Source organism: Pavona decussata, unplaced genomic scaffold (genome assembly GCF_977016875.1).
Source record: "Pavona decussata unplaced genomic scaffold, jaPavDecu1.1 SCAFFOLD_300, whole genome shotgun sequence".
Classification (NCBI taxonomy): Eukaryota; Metazoa; Cnidaria; class Anthozoa; order Scleractinia; family Agariciidae; genus Pavona; species Pavona decussata.
The window spans coordinates 1,800,422-1,819,632 of NW_028145697.1; the positions used below are offsets into that span (position 1 = coordinate 1,800,422).

Below are 19,211 nucleotides of genomic sequence, written 5' to 3' on the forward strand. Positions count from 1 at the left end.
GAAAATTGAATATGGAGATCTTAGAGAGATTCGCTCTTAATCTTTGTACAGACCACAATGGGGCGACAACGGAGAACAGAAAAAATCAAATCAAATGTCAGATATGATTCTTTTATGTATGTTTACTTACTATACTCCAGCCTATTCATCTTCCTTTTTACATATAAATCCATTCCCGTGATACCCCTCTTTACAGAAACATTTATATGAGCCTGCAGTGTTGGTGCACCATGCGTTGACGTCACAGTTATGACGACCGCTTAGACACTCATTAAAATCTAGAGGTGAAAAGCAGAAACAATAACCTTAGGAAGAGTTTCATACCATTATAAGACATGAATTTTGAAATATCTTTATCTCTGTCTATCTCAAATTTCATTTTGAAATTACAGCACTTGTGTAGGATTAGTTACCATTTACATCCATCAAACCATCATGGAGCAAAACTGTAATGGGAGACGTTGATTATTCTGCGAATTGGCGGAGAGCAGAATAGAGCTGTTAAGAGCTCTTAAGAGGACTATAATTTAAGGAAAAAGGCATTAAGGCTTTTGAACTTCTCATAAACACTAACAATCTAAATTGGGTATTGAGGATAAATCTTTTATATATCACACGTGTTTGAAATGAAGCAGTAGCGAAACGATGGCTAGTGATCATGTTAGATAAAGCTATCAAAAACTCAAAACCTCTTCTGTTGGAGTAGGAACATAGAAAACCTTGTGAATTATTACCGGCAGTTGCTACTGATAGCAAAAAGTTGGGAGGAAGCGTGACAAGATTGAAGATTCTTACCAATACAATACGGACCACTGGCAATGAAGCCTGATTTACAGTTACACATGTAAGACCCAACGGTATTAAAACAATCTTTATGCAGTGAGCATGGACTTGAATCACTTACACACTCGTCAATGTCTGAAAAAGAAAACACTTTTATTATATATTTTTATTATCAAGGGATAATTCCTGCTACCAACGTGTCCTTAGTGTCCATTCCAGTGGTTAAAGTTACCGGAGCACACTTGTATGGTAGGTGTAACTACTTTCAATTGGAACTCAAGCAAAAGGACAACGATTATTACCAAGACACTTGTTATCCTTCCAAATGTATCCTTTCCGGCATTCACATCTGTACGATCCTTTAGTATTCACACACACAGTACTATTACGACAAGGTTTCTGACCTTGATTGCACTCATTTATATCTGCAACAATAAATCGAAAGCATTAATGGCGGTATCAGCCATCCCACAGGAAACTCTCCGCGTTTAAAAATTAAGTACTTTGAAAATTGAAACGTTTTATGAAAGACCCAGGGAAAGGCATTAACACTGGATTTAATTCTTGACACTTTCCAGTCAAAAACCACAGCTCAGATTTTTGACAAGTGCGTTTGTTTTAATTTTACCAGGAGATAAAGCTGTAGATGGGTAACGAGTACCACTGTCTCTGGAAATTTGAGTATAACTGTGAAATAAATTTGCACACAGTAATTCATAGGAAGACTTATTGGCAACAGTTTAGAGAAATTGTTGCTACATTGGTCTAGGGCCTGCCTGCCTTAGCGTCATTGACAAAATCAGAAGAAAACAAAAAGAAAAGGTAATTCTCGCAGCACAGAAGTGTAATGGCCGGGAATTACTGTAATCTCAGTCTGAAACAACGATCATTTAAAGGGAGGGGTTCACGGTTCTGCGCATGTTCATGAATCAAAATACTTTATTGCCTTTGCTTGCTATGACCCAAGCCTGTTTAATTGAATTCGTTGTTTATGAACCATTCGGAAGGGAATAGCTATAAGGTAACTAGGGTGGTAATTTTTTCATGTGATTGCGTTATTTCGCATGCAAATAACTGTGGAATATCGACAATATGAGTACAATCCACTAACATTTTCTGTGAATTTTGGTCATCAGTCATTTTGCTTAGACTTATTATAGGATGTGATTACTGAAGTACATGTAAGTAAGATTTTTAAGGCCATAAAGTTGATAAAAAAGAGAAAAAAGCATTTAAATTCACGTACACACGCTGAAATGTGAACCCTCCCTTTAACAAAACGAGTTACAGACGTTTTAAAACACTGAAGGCAAGACCAAGTGTACGAGGTACAACCACAGTGAGACAAGCATTCAGTGCAAGTTTTTGAACTTCAAGCTTATCGAGAAGCGTAATCGCTATGCACATTTGTGCAAATGTTTTGCTGAGTGGTGCCGAGCGATGGAAACGAACATTATGGCCGCCGCTCATACGGATTTCATAGATGAACTTTTATGACTGAAGTCCTCGTAAATGCGTAGAAACATAAAGGCAGGTATTAAGCTCTTCTTGAGAAATTTCATCGATCGGTTTTAACTTCTTACCGCCAGGATATCGATTTGCAAGCCATCCTGAAATTTTCGAAGGTAACCGGTTGTTATTGTTGTTGTTGTTATGTGATCTAAACCGTAGAATCGTGCATTTTTCTGATTTTAAAGGAAACCTCAGAGATACTTACCATTAAATGGTGTCATACCGAATTTTGTGGCTTTTATTGTTGTCATATTAAGATGGCATTGTCTGGTAATTCTTTCTTTTTTTTTTTTTCTCCATTTTTCCGAAGAAACTTTCGCTTCCCGCCGAAAAAGCGACACCTGGGACAATCGTTTTCCATATAAGGTAAAACAACGGTATATGAGCTGATAACCGGGATTTCGTGAACCAATCAGAACATAATAAATGCATTATTATGGCTGAGAATTTAATAAGCTCCATGGTAGAGCATCCGAACTAAAAATCGGAGGGTGATATATTCGACTCCTGTTGGGAAAACCCAGATTCAACATTCAAATCCTAGCAGTATGCTGGATGTTTGTTACACGCATCTAATCTAATGGCCTTAGCTATAGCTCCCACGAGTCTCCTATAGCTCAGTGGTATAGAAATCCAACTAATAATCAGAAGGTCATAGGTTCGACTCCGAGAAGTCGGATTTCGTTTTTCGTTTATGTCTGTCGCTGACTGAGTAACACAACAGTATCAAGTCTGAGAATACAGTTAACATGAAAAGGTTCAAACTTTTCTGGCAACCCGAAATATAATTTCAGTTTTCGTCTCGCACTTGAGAAGATTAATTTTGCTGGGAAGGTTCGGTTGATTTCGGATGTGATGCAAATCTCACTCACTACGAATTATTTATCTCGAGTAGAAAGAAAACAATGGAAAACCAAGCAGCTCATCTACAAAATCCCTACGAATCTTCATTGATACGAATTTATCATAGTCTAAACATATCAATGCTAGAATTATTTCTTCTGCTATTGGTGCAATTAAAAGGTTAAGGCCATTCATTTATGAAGCAACAGCCATATTGCTATATCGAGCTCTTATCGCACCGCATTTCGACTACTGCTCCCCTGTGTGGGAGGCTCTAAATAACAAATTGGCCGACAAGTTGCAAAAACTACAAAACCGAGCCGTTATAACTATTGTAGGTCTGATTACTACTCAAGTGCCTCAGAACTCCGTAATAGCTGTAATAGACTTGCGTGGGGTAACCTTTATACCAGAAGGGTAAAACAAAGAGTAAATATTTAAGACGTTGAAAAAAGAAAGTCCGGAGTACTTGCAAGACCTGTTCATGCCATTCAGCACTGATTAAGAACTCAGATACTTTTTCTTTTCTTTTTTTTTTTTGGGGGGGGGGGAGGGGGGCATTCAAGAATGGGAGGGTTTGCAATGGTGTTATCTGCCATTCAAGTCATTCTGTTATTTAGGGAAGAAAAAACATAATGCAAACGTTCACATTGCGCTTTCCAATTGGTCATTTATTGTCCTTTTTTCCGATCATTCCTAGAGCCCTCATTCCTAGAGCCGATCATTTCTAGAGCCCTCAACAACGCCCCTAAGTTTTTCTCGCCTCAGAATGAAATCGACTAAATACAGCAAAACAGCTGAGCAATTTCCTATGGTGCCGTTTCTTCAAACAACTGTCAAATCAATGATTTCATCTTGTGTATACATGACCAAAACAAACTTAGGCATTGAAAATTAATTCTCTCCGCAGCTACTGCAGGTCTTAGCTTATAGTTTACCATAGAAAATTGCATATTTTGTTGGTATACGTACCGTGACAAAATACGCTGCCATGGCCAGTGTATCCCTTCGCACATAAACAGGTGTATGACCCGTGGGTATTAACACAAGTTGCAAGAGGGCTACATGTATAATTGCCAATGCTACACTCATCTATATCTGATAGAGAACATATTGAAACTATGTGTAAGTAGCAGTGCTCTGAAAAGTGAGGAATGAACAAACACATGCTCACACAACTTGCAAGAGAGTTGTACATGAAACTACCTACACGCACTACACTCGTCTATATCTGAAAAAGGACATTTTAAATAGAGAATTAGAAGACAGTTCGCTGAACAGTGAGGGATAACCCATGGGTGTCCATACAAGTTACTGTGAGTTGTACATTAAACGACCAAAGATATACTCATCTATATCTGATAGAGAACAAAACGAAACTATGTGTACTATGTGTAAACAACAGTTCCCTGACAAGTGAGGCATGGACGGGTGTATGTTCACTAAATTCGTTTTTCTATGAAACGGTGTTCAATCAAGTGAAGTAATATATCAAACACGAGGACGAGCGCTTTCTCTGATTTCCAAACACCAAGAAGTAGGGAATGGTGTATTAATCAGTAAATGACAGAGGTATACTCGGAAAAAATTCCGAGAGCTCCTATCAGTCGAACATAAGACCTTCCGATTACTAGTTCACATGCTCTACCACTGAGCTACAGGAGACTCGTGGGAGCTAAGGCTATTAAGCAAGATTCATGGCCTTTTAATGGCCTTAGCTCCCACGATTCTCCTGTAGCTCAGTGGTAGAGCATCCGAACTAGTAATCGGAAGGTCTTAGGTTCGACTCCTGATAGGAGCACTTGGAGTTCTTTTTTCCGAGTATGCCTGTGTCACTTCCTGAATAATACACCATTCCATTTATTCACCAGGTTTAACATATTCCATCACATTTTTTCCATTGCACCAAGAAGTGGGCTGAAAAAACGTAGCCGAGTTTTCTTTTTTTTTCTCAACCAATTTCGAGGTGTTTGTTCCGAGAATCTGATATAGCTTCTTATAGCGACTTTCGTCTCGCAGATAAATTTCACCAGATGTGTAACAAATCTGATGATGCTTTGTTCTGTCATGTTTATATTATGGAAAACGTTAATGCTGTAGTTAGCTTACGTTTTGCAGATAATTGTCACCAGACGTGTCACAAGATCTGATGATGCTTTGTTATGTTGCCTTTATATTATGGAAAAAAGACATTTTTACTGCGAATTGCCTGGAAAGAGGGTGAAATGTGACTCCTCTTCGCTCTGCGTCTTAAACTGACCTTTCAAGTTAATTTATCAACTGTGAACCGTTAAAATGACCTAGACTCCCTAAGAAAATAGTGACTCCCCGTCACATCTACAGTGAGAGCGCGTCAATTATCACACACTTTTCCATATACATCCAATTCACCAGCATCATTTATTCCCTGTTCAATTTAACGGTCAGTTATGGTATATGAATGAGCCAATGAAATCCTATTTTGGGTTGTTTACCTCTGCATGATAGGCTCCCTTCATCGAAAAACATTCCTTCACCACAGTCGCATGTGTATGACCCAGGTGTGTTAATACATTTAGAAAACTGTGGACATCTGTTTGGACCTGCACATTCATCAATATCTACAGGAACAAAACAAAACAAACCAAACAAGAAAGAAATTTTAGGTCTAGGGCCCGTTTCTCGAAAGTCCCGGTAACTTACTGGGCCCAATAAGTGTCTGGTGATAAATGTTTCTTAACAGAAGTCAATTTTTGTTAGCTTTGGATACTAAATTTTAAAATCTCGTAGTTCTATGAAAATATTTGCCAAGTACCATGCTTGTAATCACTCTGTAATCAGCGAAAAAACCTTTAAAATATACTTATCGGGCCCGATACGTTACCGGAACTTTCAAGAAATGGGCCCCTGACCTCATAAGATTAATTTTATCTCTATCTAATGAAATGAGAGTATTGAAGTCCACCCAAAATATCGTATTCCTCGATCAAGCCCATATAAAAGAGAGTCTTACACAAAACCCAATTGTATATTTTAGCTCGTTCTAATGGCAATATACTGGCACGAATACATGGAATAAATTGCACAAATCTTATTTGTTTTCATTTGTGAAAGCTTAGTGATTACTTCGCTCTGACGAAGGGCTTACGCTCGACACATCACCTCTCGAATCTCTTTGAGGTTAACAAATTTCCTTGTAAACTCGGTTGATGAAAACAAATAATTGTAGCTCCTGTAGTTTGTTTACCACTTGATTTGGATAACTTTGAATACATTTTGGATCGGTGTGAACAATTCATTGTACGTCGATATTAAAAGTAATTTGCATGTGCTTATATACAATTGTGAAAGGACTAATGAGATACTGACCAAACGCTCCAAGATATCTACATCGAAACAATCCAAGAAAAAATATTGTTTCGATGTAGATATCTTGGAGCTTTTAGTCAGTATCTCATTAGTTCTTTCACAATTGCATATAAGCACATGCTAATTTTACTTCTTACGTAAGTTGACTTTTAAGTTAAATCCATTTCGAAAAATTTGTTGATTCGTATTTAAAAGTAATTATATATAACAAAAAATAACCTGCTTGCCTTCACAGTCCTGGTTAGCAAATCCTTGTTTACAGCTGCAGGAAAAGGATCCATCCGTGTTGACACAGTCTGCGTTCTCTGGACAAGGATTTATGCTACTTGAACATTCGTCCCTGTCTACATCAGATAAGGGCAATGTCGATTAGTTTCTTTACATGTAACTGTCTCACAATTCCTTCAAAACCCATTAATAATTCATAAGCCCATTGACCTATCAAATGGTCGATAATACACCACGTGCAGTGACTTTATATCAATAAACCTCCTCCTTATTAGTATGCGGTGTTTTTCTCGTATGCTAACTTTAAACGTTCACAAAAGCATAATTGTTATGAACTCTATTGACACACGCTTTTCCAGGAATGTTTTTAAAACCGTTCAAAAAACTCGCAGCACATGTTTTATCGGGTTTAAAACCACTCGGCTGCGCCTCGTGATTTTAAACCCGATAAAGCAATCCTGCTTTTTTTTTAACATTACATGAATTATTGGCGGGAATAAATTAGACCTAAAACGTGCCTACTGACAGTGTTTACAAAACATTTCAACACATGTACATTTGTAAACAATGTTAACGACAAGTTTTCTGATTTTAGGAAAAGGTTCTACCTTGGCAGGTTTTTCCATCTCCAAAGTATCCATGATTGCACACACAGGTTTCGATATCATTACTGGCAACAATGCATGTAGCAAGAGCACTACAATCGGCACAAACTGAAACCTCTGAAAGAAAAACAAACCGGAAATTTCCAGTCAGACTGAACATGTCTGAAGGAGGCGACGTGGCCCAGTGGTAAGGGTGCCGAACTTGAAATCCGGAGGTCCCGGGTTTAAGTCCCGCCTCGGCCACGCTTGTAAATAGCCAGCTGGTTTGCCTCCTGCCAGTTGGGATTTTTAACATGTTATGTTCGATTCGATTATTATTTGTTTCCCGTTATTTCTGAGTGGAATGCCTGTAAACTAGCTTTGGGTAGCCAAGTGCATTTTCAAAATAAACAAAGTATTTATTTTTATTTATTATTATGTACATTGTTGGTTGGTCAGTCAGTGTTTATGTATTTCTTTGTGTGCGAACTCCTTTTAATGTTACCAAATCACTTAGCAAAACGTCACTGTAATTGGCGCCTAAAACTACTGTTTTCTTATTTCTGAACATGAAGTTAAGCAAGAAAGTAATTGCGCTTAGGATTTGCAGCCAGGGTGCAGGCTGTAAGGGCCCGCTGAAACGGTTTCAACATTTGCCCAACATTCGTTCAACAAACGTTGAACGGATGTTGGGCAAATGTTGGATGAACGGAGTTCTCAAACGGTTTCAAAGCCATTCTCAACATTTTCAAGAACAAAGAAAATGTTGAATTGATGTTGAATGAAAGCTTAAACCAATTTAAATTTGATTCAACGCACTTTCAAATAGCTTCCGACATTTTTTTGTACGCTTTTAACAATGTTGAACGACCTGTTCAAACGATCCCGACATCAACAACTGTGTTGAACGCATGTTGAAGTAAATGTTGAAACCGTTTAAACGGGCTTTACGATGTTGACACATGGTCTAAACGCTCTTAACGAAAACAGCAAGATCAAATGACCGCCAGCTTTTGCATGGTGTGTGTCTGTGTCGGCGGGGGGGGGGGGGGGGGGGGCGGTAGGGAAAATGAAAACTTTAATGAACCTCTGTGTAAGCCTCCGCATGAACTAATTGACCACCTCACCATTACAATACCAAAGCATGATGATTTCAGTAAGCAAAGACGATAGAAAAGTCGACTGACCATTCGTGGCGTTCAACAACAACAACAAAAGACAGAAAAGATTCTTTTCCGACGTCATTAAGGACTGCTCCAAAGAGAAAAAAGTAATAATAAACTTACTCAAACCACAGCCATAAATTTCCACTCTCATGCAAATCATGTTTTCCCACTTTTGTGGCAGAAAACGCAAGTAACGCGTCACCAGAGGAACTGCAAGGAAGTGAAGCACGACAGTCTCCCTGTCCTCATTACCTGTAAGCACCTTTAAAAAAAATACAGAATCAGTCAGTCAACTAGTCAAGTTACTTCTTGCAATTCATCATCTGAGTACAAAGGCAGGCAACTTGTCACAAATGCAGAGTCTGGTAAGTGAAAAGCAACTGCGTAGATTTAAACTATCGGTTTGGCACATCCACCAACCTAGATTTAATACAAGAAATAAAGATATATATACCAAGAACACAACATAACAAATACGTTTAAAGCACAAGAGGTGATTGGTCACACGCTGGAACAGACAAATAGTCTAGCTTAAGCCCCATTCACACCAACAAAATATGGTTAATTAAATCAGGTTTAACAAAATGAAAATTGGTAACAGAAAGGTGGACCATTGGCTTTGACATGGGATTAAAGTAAACTTTAACTTATGCTTTCATTGGTGGTAAATCTGTAGTCGACAAAAATCCGGAAGCAGCTTTAATGGAGGAAACGATTTTAAACTGTTCTTAACTAAACAGTTTTTAAACGTGTTTAAGCCTCTATGTGAATGGGGCATAAGTCCATTTAGCTTGAGCTTTGGGTGACGTTCTGTAGGCCGTTTTTTAAAAGATCCTACACTAATACTTTTTCATTAAAAAAGGCTAAAAAAAAAAAAAGTGCACAATTAGTGATCGTTGGGCTAATTCTTGTCTATAAATGTCAAATGTTGCAAATGAGGAAAATCAGGATATCACCAGTATTATAACCACACTAGACGTTAAAATCATTAAGGAAAATAATACCAGAATGTTTCAAGCAATATTATAATGGGATGTTGCGCTTCTGTCTGTGGCGGAACTCAGCCTCAACCTCTTTCCTTTGGGTGTACTCTTTGTTAAGTAATTTAGCCAGCTTGATCCATTTTGCAACAACAAAAGACTAACCTTGACTTCTTTTTCATCACATGCTATTAAAAATCAAATCTGTCAGCCTAGGGAATGAATTACATGGCATACGACAGTACTTTTGTATTTGTTTTAAACAATTGTACTTATAAATACCACAATAATACTAAAGTTTACATTACTTTTGTTTTAAACATTAAAAAGAAATAAGCAATAGCCTACTTTTCTGGCTGCACCTACTCCAGTGTAGTCAGCCCATGAGTGTTTATCTGGACTGTAAGCCAGAGTGAAAGAGGAAACCCAGCTGTCAAAATACTTTTTTCCCTGAGTCGCGACACCAGTTATGACAACTTGTCCTTTAAGATCAGCCTAACAAAAATGAAACACATTGCTTACTTCTCATCAAAGAAGACAGACCTAAAAAAATGTGAACACAAATGTCATTTGTCAACGACAGAGCACCAAAGAGCTCTAGAAAGTCGTTTCAAAGGTGTCCGTACGTTCCGGGTCGATTTGGGATTTCTTGCTTTATGTGGAGGGAGGAAAACCGAAGAAAAACCCTTGGAGCATGGATGAGAACTAACAACAAACTCATGGCCATGACCTGCTATTTCCCCCCTGGTTTGAGTAATGCACCTTGTAACTTGCAGAGAATGAGTAGTTACGATTTATGTTACAAATAGAGAGAGTCCAGGTAAGACGCGATTTTAAAGACAACCAAACAACTGGCTAATTCAGTTCCTGAGCTGCCTGTATTTGTGAAAAACAAAAATACAAACTCTAGTTTTTGTAAGCAGTCTTCAACAGCCCAGTGATGCATAAATATAGAATATAATTTGCTATTAAATCTGAAGTTGTGTACAAGCAGTTCTCAAACTAATAAAAAATTCATGTAGAGGTAACAGAAAATCAGTACCATGAAGGAAATGTTGAAATCTGATCTTAACTGTCATAAGATTTGGTGAACTTTTGCTTTTAATATCTCCACAAATTGTTTTAAAAAGGTGTTAGAAACTATATCAAATACTTGAAACAGCATTTCATCCGATTCCAAATACCTCGATATTGGTTTAAAAAACCGTTAAATGCGCTCGTTTGGAAATTGGATGAAACACTCTTCCTCGTGTTTGATATGCTTTGGGTCCTTTTCGTAAAACGGTCCCCCAAAAATCTTCCAAGGGCACCCATTGTGTTTTAACGAGCCAACTTGTAGAATAAGAATGGCATTAGTAACCCCTCAATTTAATACACAAACAGCTATCCGGTAAGTAAATGAGAACTCTGAAGCCTCTAACAGCTTCAATCCTATCACAGCCTGGCCAGCATATCTCTTTAATTTTACTTTGTTCCTGAATATCACTTGCTAAATTTAAAGCGGTAAATGTCTTTTTACACCTGGAGAAACTGGTTTAAGTCCTGTGTTCCAGCGCACCATGCTCCAGTACCAAGGCTTGAATGGAGGTAACCATACTCTGGTAAACTGAAATGTGCACTGGAAGACGCACTGAACAAAGTAGACCCAAATGATGAATTCATACTAAGCCGGTTGCAGCAGCAGTCTAAGAAATAATTACAACAAAATAGTGATGATGGAGAGACTACGATGTAATCAAGTAATGCTCTAAAAGCCCATAGAAGCTCCTTCTCTAATACGCTTTTTCCCTAATAAGCTCCTCCCCCTCCCCCCAACTACCGAGATTTTATAATAAACCCTGCTGGAAGTATTGTCCACAGTTTTCAGATTTGCCAAGTATCACAAGATGCTGCAAATTAAAGTTAATAGCCCGCATATTGGTCACAGACAACTTCCGTAAGCCACCATTTAAGTATAAAACCCCCTTGGATTAGTCTCTATGGTTTTAGTGAGTTGGATATGCTTGGATTTCAAGCCTGCTGTGGACTCATCATATCCATAGCCAAGTGTTTTTATTTATGTTATTCCTTCACTTTTCCCTTTTTGACAAGGCTTCGTCTTTGGGTGCATTTTGGCAACTGCACGTATCTGCACAATGTCCAGAAACCCTTAAATTGGGGGAAAAATTTCGATTGTTTCCTTATTATAGCTTATCTACCTGAAGCTGCAATTTTGTCATGACAAAGCATTGCAACTAATTGCTAGTAAGATATCAACAGGAACAAGAAGTGCAAGAAAAATATTTTACCCCATTCTTGCCTTACATGAAAGGAAACTCAGAAATAGTAGCAGATAAACAGACAAAACACGTAGGTCACTTTAGCTGAAAGTGACTCCAAGAGTAATAGTGCATCTGAACTTACTAAAACAGTATTCCAAAGCTAAGCGTTCTACTTTATCTTTTTACCTGCCTCATATCGATACATGTTTGCCGTCACTTAAAGTGAAAGTGACTATAGTGCATCTGACCTTACTAAAAAAGTATCAAAGAGCTAAGCTTTCTACACTATCTTTTTACCTGCCTCATATCCATACAGTTCTGCTCTCAGCGCTACTTTTTCTGACCAGCTAAGAGGGCATATCCTCACATAACGACATCGGGTTGGTTTAAGAGAGTCGTATACTGTAGATCCTTCCTGAACATTTCCATCAAATTCCTGAAGTTTTTTGGAAAGTACTAAAGTGATCCTTTGGTACTTAATCATTATGGATACCAGAGTATAGGATTTTTTAAAAATCTGCTTGTTATTTTTGTCTTTGAGGAAAAATAATACTTTCTTGAAACAGTCTATTTAGCCACAACTCTTACATGTAATTTCCGCTTTAAAACTGCCTAACAAGTAGCCAAGTTTCAATTATTATGCATGAAGAATTATTCTAAGCCACTCGGCATAGGTACTCTATTACTTGTAGGAAACGGACAGTGATCCCTGGCACACATTTTTGCCAACGTTCAAATACACTAAAATATAATTATGGAACACATAATATAGCTTGATGAGATCCCCTGCCCATTGCTATTTTATGGAGTCATTTTAGGGTTTCAAAGACTATAGACCATAGAAAACTACCGTCGATTTTATTTTTCCATAACATTGAAAAACTACGATCAGAATTGCTTTATTTTCGGTTGAGAAAGCACACGCATTACATCTGACGTCATTTTTATTGTTTGTACTCTTATAGACTATAGCTACGAGCAAATCAGCGTACAGGAATTTTGGCAGTTATTGTAGACTATTATTTAGCCTTTAACTCAAAACTGTAAATTTAAAACCATCCCTACCAGCATATTAATGATAAATATACAGCACACAAATCCTGTACTTCAATCTCAAGTAGCAAAACACAATATTAGTTAATTCTCTAATACCTTTGGATAGTCTGTAAAAGCTTCATTTAAGCTAATTCCATGTTTAATCTTGAATGCCAAGGTGCGATAAGACTTCTCTGGATGTCCCTGAGTTGCTATTCCAGTCAGAATCATAATCCATCCCAAGTCAATCTGAAGGTATTCCGAATGATCTGATTTTGCTGGCATCCAAGCTCCACCCCCAATATGGTGATTTAGACGTGAATATAAAGCAGAGTGGGAAGCATTAGCTTCTGAGGATGCTGACAGTTGTAAATCACTGATTCTAAAACTCTCCATACCAAGAGGCAGATAGTTCGAAAAACCTATAACAAACAGCAGTATGCAACGTCAGCTTCAGGAAAACCTAACAACTTATTTCTAGGTATAATTCCCTTCCAACTGGCCAAAATAGACACCCAGTCAGTGCGTATAGGCCAGGCCATGACAGGCTGTATATAAACAGGTCATAAAGTTGAATTTCAAGAAGTATTTTCCAAGCTGATGAAACAGCTTGACTGTTTAGAAGGGTTGGTCTCATTGGCCCATTCAACAAATGTACCAAAAGCACACGGTGAGTAGTATAGTAGGGACTGAATTAGGCCAAATTTCCATTTTCTCATGAGCATGTAGGGAATAGATTTTAGTGGTATGACATCAATGGCTGCTGATGTGATGATATCATATTCGACGTTTACAATGTTGGTACAACAGGTTTGGCAGATTTTTTCACCTTGGAAGCTATGACACAACATAATTTTGAAATAAAGACTGTTCCAAGTGCAACCGTTGCTAATTAGGTTGTCGTATCATTTGAAATCACCAAACCATTCCCCATTTATGCCCATTTATCCCACATTTTTATAAACTGCAATGTGTCTAAATTGAGCATTGGTTTGTAAGGCAAACATTTTCTAGTTTTATTAAGATACCCAGCTGCAACGAAAATTGCAACCCAACGAAGTTCATCGAGAGAAGTTGCATGACTGCCTGGTTTTGCAGCAGCAGCTGTTCCATAGACTATAACCAAGTCAATGTTATGAAAGCGCAGCTCTCCGAGCGTCATGGGCTACTATCCCTTTCAAAGCTACTGATAGCAACACCTTAACTAACCTTTAATATGGCATCTGTAAATCTCCACTCTCATACAGATATGCATTGGACTCCAGGACGATTGTGGATTAAATCTAATGAACCTAGCCACTAGAGAAGGATCCAACCAATATCGCATCACTGAATTACCACGGTATTCACCCACCAACAACTGTGTAAGAAAGAGAAAATTACGTGACACTTAACAAAGACTTGATCCCAACTGAGATTCCAAAAGAAGCAATAATGTGGTTGTCGAAAATTGATTAGCGCTGAATACTGGGCAAGAAAATTGCGATTCACCCAAGATCAAGCGATCCATTTCCAATTTGTAGGAATTGTTTCACAGTTCACAGTATCACATCACTGAATTACCCTCGCATTCATCCACCAATTGCAATATGTTGATGAAAAGGGAATGCGTGTCACCATTAGGCCTAGTCATTCTGACAGCTGGAATTCTCTTAAAGGAAAAGGCTAAAAGCTAGTCGAGGAAAACTATGTGAGCTAGCTGGCAAAATTGAAGAAGTGTTCAGAGAACTTGAGCGTGCCAGCAAAGAATACGAGTTTGGGACTTGAAGGATTGCAGGAACACTTCGAACTAACAGAAAAGGCTATTGAAAGAGCAATTCTATGTCTGGAAAGTATTGAAATTTCGATAAACTACAGGGAAATTGAACCACCTTCAGAAGCTGGTTGTAAATACACACCTTTGCTCCAATTTGAGTAGAGCAATGGTCATAGCTCACCCTTGCATGTGAGTGAAAGCGAGACGCGTGCACGCATGATGGATCTTCAAGTCACACAAGCAAAGAGAGTGGCTCAATGCCGACTAGAGGAAAAACGTAAACAAGTTGAAAACCTCAAACAGGAAAGACAATTACAAGAACACCGCCGTATAAGAGAACTTGAATATGAGGTCGAAAGATTGTGATAAGAAGCTCAGCTTGACTTTCCTCATAAAAATAAAAGAGATCCAGAATATAATGAGAACCTTTCACCCAAGTCGAAATAAAAACCATTAAACCCAAAGTTGTGGAAAATGTTGACAATGATAAAAATCATTACGACCCTTTAAGGTGGCCGATCACAGTTTTTCAAGTACACAGGTGTTAGTAAACATTACTTGAAAACTACGCACTTCAGCGTACCCGAAATTAGCATGTGCAAGATTAACTAAGAAGAAATAAATTTTTATATTTCCTGTTGAACAAGGTGCCGTTGCCACGGCAACGCAGCAAGCTATTAATCGTCAACAAATAACGGTTTTTCTTAATTTTTAGAAAATGCACTCGTTAGATTTTTTCCATATTTTGTATCGAGAAAAACTCACAAAATACTGACATAGTGACGCTACTTTCATGTAATTTTAAGACAGATCTCCTGTAAATGTTGGTTTTGCACCTTAATGTTTTTTGAAGATACCCTCTGTTAGATTTTGTTTTTGGTTTGTAGGCAAGTTATGCTTTTAGAAAACTACTGTTTTGTCAAATTTCCCTAAATTCTAACGAGCAGTTCCTTAGAAAACAGTTCATTTCCATTAAAATAACCAGTCAAAATTTTTTGCTCAAATGCGCATGCGTGGCTTTTAATTAGGGTTTCTCAGAAAGATGAAAAGCGTACAAAAAAGCTTAGCTCATTGTGAACTCACTTTCTTTGTTCGGCGATAAATGAAGAAGGATTCACAAACGAGAAACTAAGTTTTTTTTAAGAGCAAAACTTACCTTTGTGATCCATTTGGTATAAAATCTAGGGATCAATAGTATTTGCTTACCACAAGCCTAGCGCGCACTTAATAGCATCACTAACAGAATCTGTAAAGCGCGCGTTAACTGTGTTCGGCCACCTTAACTCTACAAAACGTAAAGTTGCCATCCCTGATTAAACCGTCTATGTTGTGCAAACAGTCTCCTAAGACTGATCAAGCTTCTTGTGACACAGAGGAACACCTAGATGTTTCTTGGATTTAGGAGATCTCAGCCAAGCAGAGTATGAAACAAAAAACGAAAGTGGAGGGAACACCAGCGTGCATAAAATTGATACCACGTTTAGAATTAAAGCGGTTCTCAGGGATCCGCTCAAGTGGCCACAGTTCAAACCACTGTTTAATGCTTGACCAATCCGTCACTGATACGCAGAGGATACCTTATTTCCAGAGGGCTTCCATCGGAAATACAAAAAAAGCTATCAGCGGGATGGTTAACCTTGGCCACCTTATAAAGCAACCCTAACAGAACTTGGACAACAATTTGGAAATGAGGAACTTGTTGCTGGAGCCTTTAAAAGTGTACGTTGTTGTTGAGGGAGACGTAGCACAACTTTGTTCATTCTATAACAACCTGCACAATGCAGTCGCCACAATGAAGAGTTTGGGATACTCGCCGATTTGATCTCTGCAACCAACACTTGCGCTGTATTACAGAAATTACCTGACCCATTAAAGGAAAAGTAGGGTGAAAGGAAGATTGCGATGCAACCAGCCATTGATGGTTCACTGATGGCTTGATTAACGTTTTGCCTGTTATGGCAAGGAACTGCGGTGCACCCTTAAAGCAGTTAAGAGCTCCAAGCTGCCATCTTAGCCGTAAGACTATACTGCCTAGTCAAGCAAGAGTTTACTGTTACTGTTAAAGAAACCATCTTTTGGAGCAACTCGAAAAGAATGCTGCAGTACACAGCTAATGAAAGCCGATGCTTCACGCATTCGTGGCTAACCGGGGCTCAGAGATTCATCATGCAACCCTGGTAATTGGAACCATGCTGATGATTGCACCCGAGGCCCGCAGATTTGGATAAGCATTGCCGATGGGTTGACAGCCCCACCTTCCTGTCCAAACCCAAAGAACACTGGCCCCAAGACCATTTTTTAGGTCCTCTCCATAAAAATGATGATGAAGCGAGGAATACAAAGTGGTCAGGCCATCCATCTATTACTGATGCAAGGGCAGCTTTTCCTGACCCAGATTAGTTCTCCTCTTGGACAAGATTCCGTTGTGTCCTCGCATGGATATGTTGTTTCATCCAAAACTGTCAAAGAAAGGCAGGGGAGCGCATCCTGTTATCTCTAACAACTGCAGAAATCTGCAATGCAGAGTTGATTGCCATACGGAAAAGTTAAAGAGACTCGTATAGTCTAGAGTTTGAAGCCTTAAGGCAAACAAGTGTTTGCCAGTTAAGAGACTTGTCAGTGTCCTTAGACCATACAGTACATTGACGAAGCAGAAAGCTTGAGGGTAGGTGGTCGTCTACGCAGAGCCCCTGTCCCTGAAGAGACACGACATCCTTTGATACTGGACCCAAAGTACGAAATAACATGCCCTATTGTCATGCACCATCACCTTCGTTTGTACTGAACAAGTAACAAACACGTTTTGAACGAGCTGAGACAGAAGTATTGGATCCTTAAAGGGCTAGCTACGGTTCAGAAGATTTTGTCCAGCTGTCCGTCATGTTGAAGACTACGGGTGAAACCTGAACCACCTGTCATGGCCAACATTCTCAATTTGAGACTGGGTTATTAGCAACTGCCATTCACAAATAATGGAGTCGATCACTTTGGCCATATGCTTGTACGCCATGGAAGGAAGGCTACGGAGGGCTTTTTACATGCTTAACTACCTGTGCAGTACATCTTGAAATTGCTCATTCACTGGACACTAATTCTTGCTTGATGGCTATAAGAAGGATGATGGCCAGACGCCAACAGCCAGCCAATGTTTGTTCAGATAATGTCGCTTATTTTGTTGGGACCAAGACAGAGCTCTGAGAAGCTGTCAAGCGCCTAGATGGTGAGGGAATTGGTGACCAACTGTCTGCCAATAAGATGCAGTGGCACTTTAATCCCCCATCTTCGACACACTTCGGCTGCCTCGTTCAGTCTACTAAAAGAGGGCTTAAGGGGGTGGCAGGAAAAAGCAGTGCGTCAATGATGAAATGTTACTTATGCTCATGGCTGAGGTGGAGTCGTTAGTGAATGGTCACTCTCTAACTCACGTTAGTACTGATTGTCGCTATGAAGAGGCGTTAAGCTGAATCACCTCCTGCTTGAACAAGGAAATCCTGACTTCCCACCAGATGTCATCAATGATAGGGACTTGTGTAGCTTTAAGAGGTGGAAGCACGCACAAGTTATGGTCCAGCACTTCTGGAAGTGCCGGCTTAAAGAATATCTTCCACTGCTGACGGAATACAGAAAGTGGACAAACGACGCCCACAAGGTTCATGGAGACCTCGTCCTCGTAGTTGACAAGAATTCTCCTCAGGGGTGTTGGCCATTAGGTTGTGTGCTAAGAGTGTTTCCTGGAGATGATGGGAGAGTCAGAGCAGCCGAAGTTCGTACCAAGAGTGGGACCTACATCTGACCTGTCATTAAACCGTGTTTGCTAGAAAGTGCAAAGTACTGTTTGCTGCCTTGCCCGCCGTCAACACGGGCGGGGGGGGGGGGGGGTGTGTTCACCCTAAAACTGGCACGTAATCACATGTAAGATATCGGCTACATGTGACCTTCATACCGTTGTCAGCTTGTATTACGTTGATGTTTTGTGACCGGAACTGAGTTAATAAATCCTGTTCAAAAAGTTTACCGTTTCGTCGTCCGTTGAACTATGTTGGGATTCACTCGAACAGATGTAAAACAGATTTCTTGTTTCAATTCGAATCACTTAGCTTCCAAAGGATTTTCGGAGATGAGGAATGGAACATTGTTATAATGTAACAAGAGTAACATAGTTCTTGTCCAAGAGGAGAACTAATCTGGGTCAGGAAAGTGTGCCCTTTGATCGGTAACAGATGCATGGCCTGTAAAAAGTTAAACACAGTAACGTCTTCAAGAAACTAACTTTTAACAACTATGTCTAGCATGTATTATAAAAATAACTAGCATAACTAACATAAGTGTTGTATTTATAGTTAGTATTGTAAGTAATGTTACTATATTGTAAATAGAGTTACGCATTGTTAGAAATTTAGTTTTGTAAATAATGTTGGTATTGTAAACAGTGTTATTGTTGTAAGTAATGTGTGGTACTTAAATGAAAGGAAAAAAAACATTTAAAAAAAATTGTCCGGCATGAATGGAAGCTAATCTTAACCATTCACATCTCCTCCCCTCTGGAATTTTCTGTGCCATTGACCACCCCACTCCTCTGGAATTTCCAATTCCCTCCGTGATGGGGGGATGAATATTTTTTGGAACAACACATTATAGATCCTGCTAGAAAACTAAGTCAGTTTTATGTTGAGTTTTCATTCAGTTTTTTCCAGAAATTATCTTGTGGATAGCCC

At 38.9% G+C, this 19,211-nt stretch overlaps 1 protein-coding gene across 6 annotated transcripts in view; it reads right to left on the bottom strand.

The window, feature by feature from the left end:
* The window catches only part of LOC146454557 (uncharacterized), a 123,293-nt gene that overhangs the window by 67,289 nt on the left and 36,793 nt on the right, over nucleotides 1–19,211 (bottom strand). For 4 of the 6 annotated variants that reach the window (XM_085095295.1, XM_085095296.1, XM_085095294.1 and 1 more), the window contains 13 exons: nucleotides 13,950–14,100; nucleotides 12,858–13,162; nucleotides 12,003–12,141; nucleotides 10,966–11,129; nucleotides 9,793–9,939; nucleotides 8,585–8,726; nucleotides 7,323–7,436; nucleotides 6,714–6,830; nucleotides 5,613–5,738; nucleotides 4,111–4,236; nucleotides 1,086–1,208; nucleotides 796–918; nucleotides 131–278 (listed from right to left, as the gene is read on the bottom strand). In XM_085095295.1, the coding sequence (XP_084951421.1) occupies nucleotides 142–278; nucleotides 796–918; nucleotides 1,086–1,208; nucleotides 4,111–4,236; nucleotides 5,613–5,738; nucleotides 6,714–6,830; nucleotides 7,323–7,436; nucleotides 8,585–8,726; nucleotides 9,793–9,939; nucleotides 10,966–11,129; nucleotides 12,003–12,141; nucleotides 12,858–13,162; nucleotides 13,950–14,100 (1,914 nt within the window). In that variant the 3' untranslated portion in view covers nucleotides 131–141. Of the gene's footprint in view, nucleotides 1–130; nucleotides 279–795; nucleotides 919–1,085; nucleotides 1,209–4,110; nucleotides 4,237–5,612; nucleotides 5,739–6,713; nucleotides 6,976–7,322; nucleotides 7,437–8,584; nucleotides 8,727–9,792; nucleotides 9,940–10,965; nucleotides 11,130–12,002; nucleotides 12,142–12,857; nucleotides 13,163–13,949; nucleotides 14,101–19,211 lie in introns of those variants that run through there. The other 2 variants (XR_014859236.1, XR_014859237.1) reach the window with 2 other exon arrangements.